General features: G+C 35.3%; 1 protein-coding gene across 4 annotated transcripts; it reads right to left on the reverse strand.

The window, feature by feature from the left end:
* Positions 1-7055: 7055 nt before the first annotated feature.
* On the reverse strand, positions 7056-13372 carry LOC119981649 (thiamine biosynthetic bifunctional enzyme TH1, chloroplastic). Of its 4 annotated transcripts, none has more exons than XM_038824724.1 (10): positions 13307-13372; positions 12557-12862; positions 12267-12341; positions 11390-11465; positions 11226-11301; positions 10323-10457; positions 10070-10134; positions 9826-9953; positions 9136-9392; positions 7056-7853 (listed from the first exon to the last, which is right to left on the reverse strand). In XM_038824724.1, the coding sequence occupies exons 1-10, from the start codon at positions 13349-13351 to the stop codon at positions 7322-7324; spliced, it is 1695 nt and encodes a 564-aa protein (XP_038680652.1). In that variant the 5' UTR covers positions 13352-13372; the 3' UTR covers positions 7056-7321. The 4 variants fall into 4 exon arrangements, with proteins under 4 accessions (XP_038680652.1, XP_038680650.1, XP_038680651.1 ...); XM_038824722.1 differs by having other exon boundaries at positions 12557-12880; positions 13307-13355; XM_038824723.1 differs by lacking the exon at positions 13307-13372 and adding an exon at positions 13141-13276.
* Between the last annotated feature and the right edge of the window lie 5118 nt (positions 13373-18490).

The raw sequence follows: 18490 nt of genomic DNA on the forward strand, positions 1-18490 counted from the left end.
TTTTTATGTCGGGTTTAGGGTACTCGAACCGTTTAATAAAAAAGGTGAATTATAGTAATAACATTATAAAGGTATATTATTAGGATGCTAAATTTTAACATGATCAAGCATATTAAATAAAATAATATAATACAATTATAGATTATACATTCAAATTATGATAACATGAAAAGTCTTATTATTTTTTGAGAACGGTTTTGGAAATTTAAATGGTTTTAGAACGGTTTTGATATTGGGTACCTTAAATGAAAACGGTTTTGGTATTCACTAATTGGAAGGGTACCCGGCCCGTTGACAATTCCTAGTCCGATACCCATATTAGGATTTTTTAATATTTAAGTCCAATAAAAAAAACTCATACGCATAAAAGTATTCATAAAATGTCAAATTACAATTTTAGTCCTATCATTCATTCTCCAACAAATCTCTTTCTTCTTCTTTTTCTCTTTCTTCTCTCTATCTCTAAATCTATTCTTTCTTTCGGGTGTAGATCTTAGAATGTTTGATTTTCACTCAGAAGCTCTTGAAGTTTTATGAGTGTTGGATCTAGAAATAATATGCTCAAGTTCTTGAAAGTGATTTCTTTCTCTTCTCTCTAGATATGTTATAGTATAAATAAAAATCTTTAGATATTTTCTTTATTGTCTCCCTTGTTTTCCTTCATCCCGGCCCGTTTTGAGTCCGGCTGGCACTTTCCTTGACCAAAGTCAAATCTGAATTACATAAATTATTATATCAAATAATTTTATTTTTATTTATTTTATAATTGAAATGAATATTAAGTAACCACTTATGTAAAAATTATAATATCAAATAATTTTATTTTTAATTATTTTTAACTAAAAAAATATCAAGTACCAAATTAGAGAGGATTTATAATAGTTATCTTTCTCTTATAATATGAATATTCCCACGAATAATTTCATGATAAAATTATCTATTTTATTATTTTTCATTTTTCATTTATTTTGAATAAATTCTACACAAAATTGATAAAATTTATAGTCATAAAATTTTTTAAATTGTATACGCAAAAATATATCAAATTTTGATTTTTTATTATTATGAAGATATTTTGAAATATAGATGTCAGAAGCAAAACTACATATAAAAAAAGATATTTCTCAAAAGGAATTAGTATAGGATAATTTATTAAATATATATTTTTAATTACTAATTGTTAGTATTAATTATTTTATTTTTGTAATAGAGATCAAGGTTGGGAGCGTGGATCATTTGGCTAGAATGGGTTAGAATAGAAAATATTTTCACGACTTCATATATATATATATATATATATTGCTTTGGCATTGGGGCCTCAAGATATTATTAGTGGGGCCATATTATTTTATACATAATAGTATAACTAAATTTTAGTCTCACTAGAGACCTGGCCCCTCGTGCCTTGTAAGTGGATCCACCTATGGCTCGAACATCTCTTTCAGAATTTCGTGCCCTTGGTATGATAATATGCTGAGCATGTGGTTAAGAATCGAACAACAAACCGAATCCAATCCAAACAAAAGTACCAACAAATCAAATGAAAATTGATATGATTGATTAAGTTCATATAATTTGACCTAATACAATCTCTAAAGTGGAAAACACATAAATGAATTGACCAAAAAAACTACCATTTTATGCTAACTTAAATTAATCAAATGAAATTAAAGCCTCTAGCCCTAAAATTAAGTTGACTCTTTGACTAATCTAGATAAAAGACATGAATGCCCCTAACTAGTTATTCATTTTACTAGAATACTCTTCAGATGCACTCCACTCCAACCTGCTGAGGTGTTCAACTCGCGCTCCTAAAGTCAAAATGATTGTTTCTCAATATAATGTAATTGGGTTAAAATTAATCCATCTTGATTTCTCAAGATTTTAATACCCAAAATCACATCCACATCACCCATGTCTTTCATATTAAACTTTGATGATAAAAATTTCTTCACATTTTCAATACTTTCAAGATCGGTACCACAAATTATCATGTCATCAACATAAAGACAAATAATTATGACTCTACCTTTAATGAACTTGCTATATACAAACTTATCAGATTCGTGTATCCGAAATCCATTTGATAATATAACTTTGTCAAATTTTTCATACCACTATTTTGGAGCTTGTTTCCATACAAATACTTAATCAACTTACATACTTTATATTCTTGACCGAGCATAACAAATCTCTTTTGTGGTTCCATGTAAACTTCCTCATCTAACTAACCATTTAAGAATATCGTTTTCACATCCATTTGATGAATTGAAAATTTATAAATTGATGCTAAGGCTATCAAGACTCTTATTGTTACTATTCTAGCAACAACAGCATATGTGTCAAAGTAGTCTATGCCTTCATTTTGTGTGAAGCCTTTGACTACTAGTCTTGCATTGAACTTATCAATAGTTCTATCTATCTTCATCTTCTTTTTGAAGATCCATTTACAACCTATTGGTTTTGAACCCTTAGGTAAATCGACTAATTTCCAAGTTTTGTTACTCGTAATTGATTCCATTTCATCATTAATTGCTTCTTTTCGAAAGTAATATCTTGAGATTTCATAGCTTCCTCATAAGTGAGAGGATCCAGTTCTATATTTTAAGAAACCGTTGCTTGTCTAGAGAGTGCATCTCTAGAACCTTCAACTAAATAGATAATGAAATATGGTCCAAAAGTCTTAGCTATTCTAGCTCTCTTGCTTTTCCTATAGGTTGAGAGCTTCCACCACTTTCATTATTAAGTGGTTCCTCACTTAAATTAAATAGTGCTGAAATTATTTCATCTGATTCACTTGTTGCACTACATTTATCGGACTCTATTTAAGATATGACAAACCGTTAATAAAGTTTCACCCCAATAATCATTACTTAGTCCCAAATTAGATAACATGACATTAACCATTTCAACCAAGGTCCTACTTTTCCTTTCGGCTACACCATTTTGTTGTGGTGTATAAGATGTGAAAGTCTCACGAACTAATCCAATTGATTCACAATAAGAAGGTAATTGATATTAACCTCCCACATTTTGACCTTAGAGACTTTATTTTAGTGCCAAATTGATTCTCAACTTTTTCCTTAAAATCTTAAAATTTTCAAGAACTTGTCTTGTATCTGCTTTTAGTCTTCACCATTGTTTATTGTACTTGTATTGGAAGTTGGACTTGTAGAAATTGAAGCATTAAAAAATTCTGGAGGCATTTCTAGTAGCATTACACCTTCACCTGCAAGTGCTTCAAAATGAATAATGAAACAATATATGTTTTTGATTTGGAATTTTGCATTGATTTGACATGTTTGCACCTGCACCTACATGGTTGTTATAGAAAATCAACTTATTTTCAATTTATCTTACTCTGTTTCATCATTTATGGCATATTGGCAAGTCACACAAGGTTGGTTAAGTTTGGCTTTGGGCAAGCATAGAGGCATCAGGTAGTCATTGGCAGAAGTAGAATTATCTTACTCTTGTTTACTGTTATTTGTTAATACTTGATATGTTATGTTTCAATTTGCAAATTTTAACTTTGGCAAACTCTATGACTATGCTATTGACTTATTCCATGCTCTGACTGTAGAGGGAGGCAGTCTCTTTGAATATTTAAATTTGGATTTTGGAGTTTGGACTAAGGACTTTGTTTGTAGTATCAAATATCAAATATGTAGTATGTGATTTTCATGAATTGAGATAAGATGGATTATATAATATAATGGCAGAATGTAATATGTACTATGAATTTGTGATAGCCTAGTAGGACATAATATTTTTGTGATTTTCATTAATTTTTTAACAAGGATAAGAGATGTATTGTAGTATTGTAGTATATTATTATTGTTTGTATTGAACTGTTGAATGCTGATAGTGAATTAGTGATGGTCACTTATCTGATACTTTGATCTTGCCAATTTATACTGCTAGATAAGTTTCAAACTACAAAGTTGCTTGTTCACAAAGTTGAGACTTGAGAGTTTCTTGCCCCAAATTCATAATCAAATCGAAATCAATCCAATTAAATCAGTTAACCATAGTTAATGGTTTTGAACTCATAATATACAAAACCGTAATTTCCGGATTGGTTATGGTTTGACCTTAATGGTCCGATTAATCGGACCATGCACAGCCCTAAAAGAAACTGAAATGGATTCATCCATATTCATTTTGTGTTGAGTGAATTGGTTAAGAATATGCATAATCTCATGAAATTATTCTATAATAGATCTACCATCAACTATTTTGTAATTCATGAAATCACCAACAAGAAACTTCTTACTTGTAGCATCTTCGTCAAGATACTTCGTTTCCAATGTGTCCCATAGTTCTTTGGTGATGTCCTTACTTTGATAGATGGAGAAGAGAGCATCGAACATTAAATTACAAATGTAACCCTTGCATATGTAGTCATCTTGTTCCCATTTTAACCTTGCACAAGTTTGCTCCACAGTTTCTTCATCTCCTTGTGTTGGCTTTGTGATGGTGAGCATATACACAACTTTGAGACTTGTCAAAAGGAAATGCATTTTTTTGACGGAAATTAGAGGCATCAAACCTCTCTAATTTGACAAAATCTACAATAAATTCTCTCAATGATCCAATAGCAATAGCACTTTAAGATTGTTGGAGATTTTAGTTTTCGATTAACGCTTTCCTTGAAAGTGTTATTTACCTCCACCAATTGTTGCGCACAAGATTGCAGCAAATACACTTCTAAGATACAATGAAGCATCATATATTAACGTTTGATGTTCGGGCTTATATACTAAGGAAGAACAATCAAAAATGCCAAAAAAAAAACTGAACTTTAACAAGTGCTTGAAATTCTATTTTTGTAAGGATAAAATCCAAGTTTTGAGAGTTTTTGAGATGATGATTTATTTCTAATCTCTTGGAATGATTTATCTAAGGAAAATAACACATCTTTTGGTGGAGAGGTGTGTCCAAAGAAGTTGAAAAAGAAATTGAGAGTGTTGTGTCCATTGGTAATACACTACCAATATAACCACTCAATTTTATTTTTAAAATATTAATATCTTCAGCACTTCCAATTTTACTTTGATGAAGATGAATGATAGGAGTTTCATTACTTGCAATACTCTTTCTAATTTATGTTTGATGAAATTGTTGAACACATATAGATTATGGACTAATGTTGAGATTATGCATGTAATATATGATGATTCTATTATTAGTCTTATGGACATGATTTGATAATATATTTAAGTGGGCTGTCCATATGGTGTTAATTGTGCCATTGGCCTTTTATGGTGAATCCAATAATGATTGGCATAATGGGCTTTCCCTTGTTGGCCCATGAAACATATATATCATTTAACCATGAGGTGGTGTATTTGGAGGAAACAATCTCATCCAACAAAAGGAAAACAAAATAAAAAATATTTCTTTCTCTACCTCTTCATGACATTGAAGAATGACATTGGTACCAGCCAGTTCATCTTTCGGTTCATTTTCCAACGGTATGTAACGACTTTCTTTCTCAAGCTCTATTGGCAATGATGTGTAAAATACATGATTAAGTCATGCACCTGCAAGTTAATTGCACACTTGTCTTCTATTGTTCTATACAAGTTGCAGCTTCTATATGATGCCTTTGGTGCAATTAATAACTACAAAAAGGTGGTATCGGAGCGAGGTTAGGTTGCTTGCTTAGTCTAATTATTCTCTTATCATCAACATCAACAACATGGTTTGATGAAACATGATAAGTTACAATCATCTATTCTCTTTTAATCACCTATTCATGTTACTCAATAGGTTAAAATGATGAAGATGTTGAAGAGGACAAAAAAAAAATTGAGAAAGAAATGAAGTAAGCGATTGATTTTTTGACCACTTTGGATGGATTAAGGCAAAATGAAGCTGGACAAATATTGGGAGAAGTGGCAAATGGTGGTATATTTACAAAATGTCTCATCTTCTATTGATGTACCACCATGTTCGATTCAGTTTGAGCAGATGGAGCATCATGATCCCCCAAATTCCCAAAGAGCTCTAGCAGTCACAGGAGCATCTGAGAGTCTTTCAAAGAAGGAAAATGCCAGAAAAGAATTGTGATCAGGAAGCAGACATGCATGAAAGTCGAAATCATGAATTGAGTACCTCAGGGAAGAAGCCAGGTTCTACTTATATGGAATCAACATCAGTTCCTTAGGATTTTGATTTTGATTCGACCCTTGCTTTGCAAAAGTTGAAGCGGAAGTGGAAATTTAAGCCTACAGATATGAACAAAGAGATTCAAGAGGCTCCGGCCCATCAAGAATCTGATTGGCAAGGAGCAGAAGGAAATTCTTATGCTTCACTCCATGCTTCAGAACTTCTGGTAGTAGAAAATCATGAACAACAACCTAGGTGCAAAGCAGCCTTCAGTCTTATAAGGCTTTTAGATAAAACCAGGGGAGACTCATTGTTGTCCTTGCTTCATCACGCAAAGCAGGATCAACCACAGTGACGTGGTAGAGGAAGTCCTAAGAAGTTAAATGTGCATGACAATATGGTAGAATCATTTCCCTTGAACGTTCAGAATGATACTGAGGAGCTGGGGCTAAATGTGGTAGAAGCAGTACTCTCACACAATCAGAATCAAACTACACGGCTGGAGCCTCGGAAACAAGGCCGAGGGAGGCCTAGGAAAGACGAGAAAAAAAATTGCAACACACTCCAACAGAATTGTCACATTTTGATAGTGAGGATAACAAGAACCCATAAGGAGGCCAAGGGGACAGATAGAATCATCAAGTTCTAAAAACGAAGATCATACGCAACCAAAGAGAGGTGGAGGGAGACCTCCAAAATCAATTGCGGTAACTTGGAAGTTACTTTTGATGATAATCATTTTCCTTTCATGTTAGATTGAGATTTCTATGGAGCTCAGTATTAGATTAGTTATGGTTAGTGTTACTATTCTTTGTTGCCACCGACCCCAAACTTTATAGGGACAGATCTTGATGCAATGACGGTGAACTGCTCCTACAAAAGGACAGTAAGTACACACCATAACATACACGGCAGTTAGAGGGAAATACAATCCTCCAGTATTTCTATAAACCTATGCGGAAACTCTTTATTCAAAAACGTCGAGTGCTTCCTAGGAAACATAAACTGCGAATAGGGTACAAGATGGCTGATAAACCAGACAAAACTTTGGGTTTTTACATAATCATATTCTGAAAAGTAAAGCGCAAATTGGCATGGAAGAAAAATTACTGTCCTACCAATTTTGATTGGGGGAATAAGAAAACCATAACATGGCATATACACGCTTCACATCAGCGAAACCCTGGTAAGCAAAATCCATACCTCTTCATGTTGGCTTTGGCGCTACCCCTGTTAGAGCACTATGCAACTTCCTGGTTGCGGACAAAACACATTCCTGATCAAACAGAGCTGACACTACTGCAACACCACTCAGATTGGGAACGCCAGTATCCATTACAGAACGGGCATTTGAAATACCAATACCACCAATTGCTACTACAGGTAGTTTAGAAGCCAAACAAACAGCCCTCAGTCCATCTAAACCAATGGTAAGATTATTTGCCTTCGTATTAGTCGGAAACACACCACCACTACCTATGTAGTCAGCACCATCAATCCATGCTTGTTGAGCTTGCTTTGGAGTTTTGCAAGATGCACCAATGATTTTTTCGGGACCAAGAAGTCTGCGGACTTCACAAGCAGGCATGTCAGACTGACCAACATGAACACCATCAGCATCACAAGCGAGGGCAACATCAACACGGTCATTTATCAGTAGAGGGACTTTATGAGAACGACAAATTTCAAGACATGCTTTAGCTGCTCTAAGGAAGTCCCCTGTCTCAGCATCCTTCTCCCTGGAAAAGAAAATTGCAATATTTCTTTATCACTGACAAAAGTGTGATTACATGCAGATTGTGTCCTAGGTAATTGCATGAATATGTGCATACAACCAGCAAAATATATCACTTGCATCGGAAATGAGTGCACAAATGAAACAATGATCTATTTTGCATTGGATAACACACACACACACACATACATGTGTCTATCTTTTCAAATCAGTTCCAATAGAGAATAATATATGAGGACAATTGTTTTGATATTTAAACCTAGGGAACTAGCATGAGTTCTCCGAGCTCTGGGACAATTGCTTAGTCTATGCACATACATACTTTTAGAATTGGGAATCATAGAGCATATTGATATTCTAAATTTTTTTATATGGCATCAGATCTTATCGTATGTCAGAAGTTTTAATCTCAATAAACGGTAACTAAAAAAAATATAAATACCTACACAAGCATAATTATGTTAATAGTTCTCATTGGAGGCACTAGAGGTCCACATCTTATGTTTCAAAGGCATCAATGCAAAGAATAGATGGAAGCAGAAAAGCTATGATGAATGGCCGAATAGGTCAGTCATTTAATTAAACCCAGCATCTGGCCCATTAGACTAGCAGTAGGTGTATCATACGTGCATTAATAATTTTGAGTGTGTCATTTAGTATGAATGTCTGTGGCGTAAGTTCTTTTTGTTCTTTTTTTTATGGTGTATGATATATATCAGTAGGATAAGTTTTGAAGTATGTGCATATATATGTTGATCTTTCTTGGCAAGAAGATTGATGAGCTCGTAATCCTGAATACACTCCTCACCTACGATCAATACCTGATCAAACCTCCTCTCTTCTCTTGCTCTCTCCTCCTAAGTCAACAACAGAGTAGGGAATCTTGTCTACCTCAAGTTTTGGTCAGTAGCAGCTGGCAACCCTAAACCCTAAGCTGGCAAACCTTCAACCCTAGCCCAGCACTCATTGAATCAGATTCACAAGTTTCAACCCAACTGCATCTCAAGTTTTCAAAACCCGTAACTTAGCATATCCAATGTCAAGGTTTGAAAGGGTTAGATATGGTTGCCATGTTTGAGTTGCATCCACAAAAAGCAAAATGCTCTATTCTTTTAGTACGAGATGATAACAACAAAAGTAAAGACAAGGAGCGTAAACCCCAATAGATTACTTGAACAATTTTATGAAACATTATCTACAAAATTAAGCATGTATAATTTTGTACAACATTTAAGAGATTACCAACTATATGTCAGAATTAAGATGTGCGCAACTGAGCAGCATACCTCAGTTGAACAATGGTGGCACCTCCCTCTATGGCAGCTTTCACGGCATCTGTAATAGAACGCCCCCATTTTTCATTCATCCGCGAATCCGTAACAGCATACATAAATAAGTTGCTTGGACTGAAAGCCCCAGGCCCATGATAATTGTGAGAACTAGTTTTAAGCCTAACAAAGTGGTCAAATGGACCTTGAGGCCCATCTCCGATGAAAATGTCTTTGCTGTAATCCAAGGCACTTTCAATATAGCACTTTGCAACCTGCAAAGATTTAGATAAGAAAAATCCAGGATGCTTATAATTCAATTAAATGATAAAGATGACATCAGAGACATGGTGCCAAAGACAAAAAAAGTCGCAAGTTGAATCTTCATGATTCAAGCAGAAAAAGTACCAAACATGTCTGATTATTTAAAGCCAAAACTGCATGAAACTTAAACATGGCAAGGAGTCAAAAGATAAAATTTATTGACTCATGAACCAATGCATCCTAGGGCCATCCGATAACTTTGTCTTCTCATTTCCTTTTTTTTGGGGAAAAAAACTGTCCTTTCTTGGTGGCAAAAGGTTTCTTATATTTCCACAGTGATCAGCACAAAGAATACTTACCGTAGTAAACAGGCCTTTCCATCATCAGAATTTCATTACTTAACTATTACAAGTTTACATAGGACTAAAAGTTAAACATAATTACCTTAACAGCCGAAAGCATTGGAGAACCTTTTGCCAGCTCAGCAGCTATACATGATGCCAAAGTGCAACCGGTTCCATGGGTATTACGAGTTATTACGCGGGCTGACTTGAATTCATATATGTTTTCACCTGCAATGTCAGATTTAGAAGTTGAACTAACAATATACACAAGTCTTTCAAACATAAGCCAAAGTATGGAAACTGAAACATAATAAAGGTCAATAATCCAAGAAGATTAATCTTACCATCAAAAAATATATCAACAGCATCCAATAAATCCGGGAGGTCCCCACCCTTGACAAGTACATTTCTGAAAAAATAGCAATTGTGTGTTTATGCAAACCATCCAGAACTTTAGTTGATTTCCATATACACTATACATGATCCATCAGTTCTGACAGTAAACTACTACATGAAGCAGATACACTACAACTTCAAAATGCAACTTCTTTACAGCATTAGCAGATCAAAAGACATGAAGTCTAAACATACACAAACCTGGGGCCCATTTTATGTAATAATTTTGCCGCAGCACACATGTCTGCAATAGTTTGTAAATGCATACCACCCAATAAAGCAGATGCCTCTTTTAAATTTGGGGTTACAAGGTCTGCTATTGGAAGAAGCTTCTCTCTGCATATAGGAACCAAAAAAATTAACTACGGAAAATTTACCAGAGAACAAAAGACTGAAACTTTAAACAAAAATGACAACAAAAAGTAATAACAATGTTTCCTCTTTGCCTCGACAATGATTCCGTTTGGTTTCTCCTCAAGAAAGAATTGACACCCATTGCTATGTAACAAACCATGGTACCATGAGACAAAACAGCCTTTGGGCAAAAACAGATTAAAGGCAACCCAAGAGTTGGTGGGGATTCAGGGGTGGGGATGGGGAGAGCTGGGAAGGTGGTTGTTTAGTAAGTTCTGTGGTGTTATCTGAGGCGGGTGGTCTACATTCAAGGGGTTAGCAATATTGCAAGGTAGTTCATGCAGCTTATTCAGCAAGAAACTTGCATTGGCTTTCAAGAATTTTGATTGAACAAGAAAGAAGGGAGTCCTAAGTTTTTGAAAATTTCTGAAAAAAAAAACACCAATACAAATTAAAGAAAAGGGGGAATTTTAAGATATGGCGAGCAAGTGATAAAATATAATTGAGCAGACAAAATTTTAAATTGGTCTAGTAAAAGGAAAGAAATTCCAAAAACGGCATGAACTGGTGCCCACAAGCCACTAAGTGTGTCTAAAGAAACAATGAAAGCAGATTAGAGAACATGAAAACAGCTAAGAGAAATAAATGAGATGGCCAATAAGCTAAAGAATTTAACAAAAAATAACAGCAAAATCACTAGCCCTTGCTGTCAATACCACCAAATTTTCATACTGAAATGTTTAAACATACCGGAAGTCAGAAAGAATGGAAGGACCAGCAAGCACATCTCCACTTGTCGATACCATGACTGGATCAACTACTAAAGCTGCCTTCAATCATCTTACAGGTCAACTCAAAAGCCATTTGAACTGCAATCAGAAAAAACACTATGGAGGTCTTATTCAACCACATACCTCGTACTGGAAATTCCCTAAGCCTCTGGGAAAGAACATTGACTATCCCAGCAGAAGGCAGCATTCCAGTTTTTACCTAAGAATATTACAAGATTCGGTTAGAGTCAATTTATCAATTATGCTTCACTAAATCATATTTTAACGCCCTACAAAGAGAAATACTCCACAGCACATTCAGGGAATCTAACCAACAATGGAAGTTTTTGTACCATTAACTCATAAATAGTCAAACAGTTTCTGTCATGCTCTGTTTGCACACTGTGTACATGACTACACGTGGTTTTAAAAGATGTATTTTATTACCGTTCTTCTGATCCATTCACTATTTAGCCTAAATAAAAATATTGCAAAAAAATTGTTACTCTAATATGTTCAACTCTATTCCTCTGTACTGAGAGTACATTGATTTTAAAAAATGGCCATACGGAGTTTCTGTTAGTTGTATCAACAGCCAATCCAGTAGGAATGTGTTTTCGATTCCTCTACACGTCCTTCATTACTCTCTCCTTTAAGTCTTACTCACCTTGCAAATACTAAAGCATAGAGCCCTAGACTCATTGGAGTCATTAACCAAACCTCCGTATGATAAAATGACAACACGATTAAGAAAAAAAAGTAAACAGTGATTTTATCTTGAAATGCAATAATCTATTTAGGACATGTCCTCCCCATCGGGCTAAAACTTCCTAGGTGTAAATAACCCTAAACTTCATCATCTTTTATCCAAATACAAATCTACTTTCACATACACAAGATGGGTTTCTGTAAACATCTGCTTATATGTATCATATTCAAAGAGCTCACTAGTGCAACATCTACCAACTCATGCAACTAAATTCAATTAGCAACCACAATAAAGTCTTTACATTTTGCATACCACATTGACATGCATATCAGAGAGAACAGACTTTAACTGCTTGGCGACCATATCCTCTGGCACAATAAACACATCCTGACAACCAGAAGAAAACATTAATAATGTCGTAAAGATGTTGATCTGGATGCACCTGCCACTAAATCTTCATAAGTTACTGATTTTGTGCCTGGAAATACCATGTAGTTCTAAACACAAAAAAGGCTCTCAATGTAATGAGAAAACCAAAATTTGTAACTTTTATCCTCTTCCTACGGTTCAAATTGACTGAATTCAAGGGTTTGAAGAGCAACCTGAACCCCAACCGTGTTCTGTGCAGTAACAGCAGTTATGACAGTAGAGCAATACACTCCACGAGCTGCACAAGCCTTAAGATCAGCTTGAATCCCAGCACCAGCTCCTGAATCCGAGCCAGCTACACTCAAAACATGCGGGATTTCCATTTTAGAGCTATGGCTGCCCACTGAAGCACCATTTTCTTGAATTACCATGGCAGTTGCCAGATGACGACTGGAGTTGATTTTCGAAATTATTAAAGGTGATCTCAAGTGCCTGGATTGTAGAGTGGTAGCTTGGAAATTGCTAAGAGGCACGTAATTCTGGTCAAAATTAACATTCTAAAATCAGGAAAATTTAAGAAATAAATGTTAGATTCCAAAATCCATATAAAAAGAAAATTTTAAAATCGGAACAAGAATGAAAATGAAAAGAACAATCAAACGGGTATAACGAATATATTTACGCAAAATGAATCAGAGTTTTGAATGAATGTACCCTATTTGGTTGCTGGGAAAACGAAAAGAACCAAAAACTCAACTTTCAGTTCTAAAACTACAGTACAGAACAAAACAGGTAGAAAAGTAGAAATGAAACCAACAAAGAAAATTCTGAAAATTTCTCGTGTTATTGGACTGGCGATCCGATGATACATGTATGTTTTTAGAGAAATGTTCAGTTTTCTCGCGTCAAGTTGCCTCCTTTTCCCGAACTTTCTATGCAACCAAAACAGAGTACATGTATTTGCCGATAGAATGTGACCGTACCTTGATGAAGGAAAGCGAACTGGTGAGAACTCCACAGTAGGCCATGTAAATTGCAGAGAGAGGACGGTGAACTATCGTGTAGAGTTTATGGTAAAAAAGAGTTCGCGATCATCAGGCCCAATGGACCAAGAGCCCAAGCCCATTCATCACTTGAAATGGAAATGCTACTGAGCTGGCAAGCTTTGGTCGGTCCAACAGAACTAACGTTGTCAAACGTTTGTTTTCGTTCAAAAAATTTGTTGGGAGTGACTCGTTCTGTAGTTCACCATAACTAAAATCTACTCAGAGATGCCGGCTCTTCCTCTTCTTCTTCCGAATCCATCACCGCCCGCGAAGCCTTTCTAGTCAAACAATACTCACCACCTATTGTTTTCCTCTTGGTAACAAAAATCTGAATTTTTTGTGTTTTTTTTGTTAATTTTCTTTAATTCATCTTTCAAATTTCCATTCTTCCATGAATTCTCATTCATACATCAAATTAAATACATTAATTGAATTAAACCAATTTCTGTGAGATCGACTTCGTACTTACATACACTGTGCTATTCGTAGACTCTTATGAACTTGCAAGAATTATTACATCAATAGAACAGTATGTATGGGTAATGATAAGAAAATGTTATTGAGCGGATATGAAGTATCAATGTGAGACTCCATGATGGTGTTATGAGGGTGTTGCATGGTGTGAGATTTGTTTCTGTTGAATATATGTTTGAGTGATTACAACGGCATGTTTTGATTGAACTTTGATCTATTGATTGTATTGAGAAACCTAGGTGCATATGCCTACTTGATTAGTTTAGGAATTCAAGACTTATATTAAACTAGTTCAATTGTGCTTATTTGACGATTTGATTATTGAACTAACGTGGACTAATTGCAAGAAATCCTAAAAGGGTTTACATAGCATGTCTTGAGTATAATTTGTGTGTAGGGTGACCAAAACATAAATTGGTCCTAATGTCATCCTTGACCAACAGTAGTGAAGGCTTAATCAGTGTCAAACATGATTAAGAAAGTCAATTTCGTGGTCAACATAAGTCAAGTGTTGCCAAAGATGTCTTGGAGCTTAATTTAGATCAATTGAAGTAAAATTAACTTTCTAGTCAAAGTCAGAATCGACGGAAGTGACGTGGCAGCTAACATGGCATTGTTGACATGGCATTGATGACATGGCAAAGAAGACAAGTTAACCATAGTTACATCTTAACTAGAAGACTTGGAGCCAAAAGAGAAGAGAAGGAAAAGTTAATTTGAAAGGAGGAGACAAGAGGTACAACAAGTCTTATGACAAATTTTTCTCTTCACATGTGTGGGAAGCTTTATTTCAAAACCATTTCTCTTTCCCACCAAGACACTCCACATCCAATGGATCATATTCTCTCTACGTCAAAATCACATTTTAATCCAATGGCCAAAGATTCAAGCTTTATTCTTATCTCTCCTACTTTACATCCTATGGCCAAAATTGAATCTTCATTTGATCCAAAGGCCATGATTTACTCCACCTAAGAGACAAACTTTTCTCAAGTCAATGGTTGTATCTTTCAAGATGCCTCTAAAGTCTATATCCATCCAAAAGCCATGATTTACTCCACCTAAAAGACAAACTTTTCTCAAGTCAATTGTTGTATCTTTCAAGGTGGCCTCTAAAGTCTATATCCATCCAAAAACCATGATTTACTCCACCTAAAGGACAAACCTTTCTCTAAAGTCAATTAGTGTGTCTCTAACGTCTATATTCATCTAAAGGCCATGATTTTATCTTCCAAATCCAATGGCTGAAATTTCAAGAGACCATCACTTCATTTTTACTATAAAGCAAACACTAGTTTCTTGGTTCTCTACACTTGGCCGAAAATTACACTCTCTCTCTCTAGTGTTCTTCATCTTCTAAGCTTTCATTCTTTCACTCATTCATTCCTTGATTACATACTTGATTTTGAAGAGAGATCATACACACTAGCCAAGTAAAGCTTTATTGTTACTCTTGAGCCTTTCTTACCAGATTCTTATCATTTCCTCAAGAGCCATTTTCTTACTTGCACAATCTGATTTCCAGCACCTATTAGGCTTCATTCTATATCTTCATTTCACCATTCAAGCCTTATCATAACTGATTTTCGTTGGTTGATACACTACTCAAAATTTCACATACCCTAGCAACCAAAAATCTCAAATCTGAGTTTTGTGCTTACCATTCCCATTCCAGCTTTTCAAGAGCTTCATTTGAGCCCTAGACACTTACAAATCCAGCTACTAAAGAGCCAGCCTTTGAGCCTAAACTTATCTCATACCCAGCTATTCTTAGAGCCATTTTTGAGCTTGTATTTTGTTGATTAAGTTAGTGTGGTGAGTTACAAACCACACGGTGTGTAGAGTTTGGTGTGGTGAGCTACAAACCACACGGTGTGTAGAGTTTGGTGTTTGAGCTACAAAAACATCGGTTGTAAGAGTTACGCTTGACTCGGTTGAACAAGCGATAGTGGAGTGTTTGAAATTCCCAAGTGGGACTTGGGGAGTGGAGTAGGCTTGGGTTAAGCCGAACCACTATAAATCTCTTGCCTCTTTTACTTTCCAGCAATTTCAATTAGCATTGCATTCTCATATCATACATACTTGAAATTGGATATTTAGGTTGCCAGATTTAAGTTTGTTTAAATTGATTGTTCTCCTTGACTCATATATATATACACTAGAACTTAATTTGGTATTTAGCTTCCGCTTAGGGTGAAATTTGATAGAATTCATTGAAACCGAAAAAGGAGTGACCTAGTCTAAATTTGACTAAGGACATAATTCACCCCCCTCTTGTGGTGCCATACATCCTAACAGTTTCCACTTCGAAGAAGAATTTGATTTCCTTATGCACATTGGAGGCCAAAGGTCATGTAATCAACTTGAAGGGTGACGCACTTAAGGTGGTTTATAGTTCATTGATTTTGATGGGGGCACTAGAAGAAACAATTTGTATTATCAACCACCTTCATATCTCTCCTCATGTTATATTTGATGTAATAATTCTCGCAAGTGCAAGAGTCTACGAATAACATAGTGTATGCAAGCACAACGTCGATCACACAGAGATTAGTTTAATTCAATTAATGTACCTAATTTGATTAATGATTTGATTGAAAATAAGAGAATGGGATAATGAATTGGGTGCTGTTATTCACACCCTCATTTTACTATTTGAACCCCAATTGAAAAGACTGCCTTAGTAGGGCCTTGTAATTTGTGTTCTGCTTTGTCCATAGCTAGCCTATTCTCAAGTGTCAAACAAAGGCAAATTAGTCCAATGAAAAGTTATTCTTTTAGCCTCGAAGATCAAGAATCTAAGAGAGAGACTATGCAACACATTTGTTGTCTTCCTCTCCCTCCCCACCCCACTCTGCAAACTGCCTTTTTAATGCTTCCTTGATTTGCTCTCTCTTTCTCCATATATTGGAGGCCATTAGTGATAGAAGATGACGAAACCCGCAACCTAAATCCTTGTAATTTTCAAAACCAAACCCAGAAATTCCATGTTTATCGTGCTCAAGTTCGTCATTTGAATGTGTTTTCTGTTTTTATTGGCTTAAGTAGCTAGCACTTCTAGCTGGGATTCAAAACCCTCAATCCCCAAAAAGAAAACAACAAATCTTCCACATTCTCTCCAGCGCAGTAACAGCATAGCCAGAGAAAGAGCTTCTGAAAGAGGAAGAGAAGCAAAGAAGGGAAACCCACATATTATTGTTTGTGTCAAAACTTCACCTAACGGGCCCCATCTCTCTCTCTCTCAACAAAACCACAAACAAAAAGTATTTCTATTTTCATGGAAGAAGAGCCTCTTCCATGAACTTAAAACTGATGGATCGTACTTAACACAAGAGGGGGGGTGAATTGTGTCCCCAAATTCCGATAGGAATCTCTTTTTATAATTTAAAAGGAAATCAATGTCAATTAACAATTAGCACACAAATTTGAACTCTAATGATTATCATAATCAATATTCATTTCAAAGCAAGATGTGATACAATATGGTGAATGATCAATTATCAAATAATCAAGGAATTGTAAAAACAGATTTTTTCAAACAACACACTGCGCACAGATTTTACAACTCAAATTTCACCTAGCAAATCAAGTCAGAATTCAATGAAATTTGGTATACAGTATCACAACACCCTAATGAATACTATATCAAAAATTCAGATTAAAATTCAAAGTTTAGCTATGTGAACAGTGCACGGACAGACTAGTGGTTCAGAAAATTCTGCAATCAAAACACTTAATCAATCAACAAGCAAGCAATGCAATCAAGAAAGTCCACACAGCAATTTATAGTAGTTCGGAGACTCTTCTCCTACATCTACTACCTAGGTTCACCAACCTAGGATTTTCCAACCTCCACTAAGGATGTGGTTTTCTCAAGAGCTCCACAAAACTCACAAGGGTTTTTAGGTCACCCTTAAAACTGAAGATTTTAAGATAATCTTCAAACTTTACAACCAAGGGTTTCAAGCACTCTCTTAAACTCAACCTCAACAAGGTTTTTGCCCAATGAAGGGACTTTTACAAGTGTTCGGTATAAATGGTTCACTCAAGGTTTGCACTAAGCAAATGGGGTTGAGGAACACTCACAATATCACCTCACGGGTTGGATAGAAAATGAAGAATAATGAGGATTTTCAAATATGAAAATAAGAAGCCAAATGAGAAGCACTCCCTCTTTGCAAAAGCAAAATAGTGAGGAAGCCTTTAGAGTGGCTTGGGTAGAAGCTTGGATTCAATGGCACAAACTAGCTTGAAAGCTTTGAGAGCAAGAATTTCTTCAATGTAATTTTGGCTTCTCCAAGTTGGAATGAGGAAGAACCCCTCTTTATAATTTACCAAGCTCTTGTGATTTCCACCATTGGATCTTTTTCCATCTTCAAATCTCGACCTTCAATTACATGTGCAAATCTTGGCCATTGAATGAATAGATCATTAAATCTCAACCTTGCAATATGTAGCCGTTGCACTTGCATTATTTTCCAAGTCTAGCTTTGCAAGATTTGAGTTGTCATGTGCACTTGCAGCCATTTTTGACCATTTGATTAAACTTGCACCAAATCTTGACCTTGGTATCTCCAACAATTTTGTCATCTTTGACCATTTGATCAAACTTGCACCAAATCTTGGCATTGGTATCTCCAACAATTT

The sequence above is a fragment of the Tripterygium wilfordii genome, chromosome 17 (assembly GCF_013401445.1).
Source record: "Tripterygium wilfordii isolate XIE 37 chromosome 17, ASM1340144v1, whole genome shotgun sequence".
Taxonomy (NCBI): Eukaryota; Viridiplantae; Streptophyta; class Magnoliopsida; order Celastrales; family Celastraceae; genus Tripterygium; species Tripterygium wilfordii.

What these genes read in the sequence shown, in the direction of transcription:
- LOC119981649 (XM_038824722.1), bottom strand. Translation starts at nt 13,351, where the DNA reads ATGGCCTACTGTGGAGTTCTCACCAGTTCGCTTTCCTTCATCAAG. An exon ending in TCCATTCTTTCTGACTTCCG is followed by an intron (nt 10,458 to 11,225) that starts GTATGTTTAAAC and finishes TCCTATATGCAG; the next exon opens with AGAGAAGCTTCTTCCAATAG. An exon ending in CAATGCTTTCGGCTGTTAAG is followed by an intron (nt 9,393 to 9,825) that starts GTAATTATGTTT and finishes AAATCTTTGCAG; the next exon opens with GTTGCAAAGTGCTATATTGA.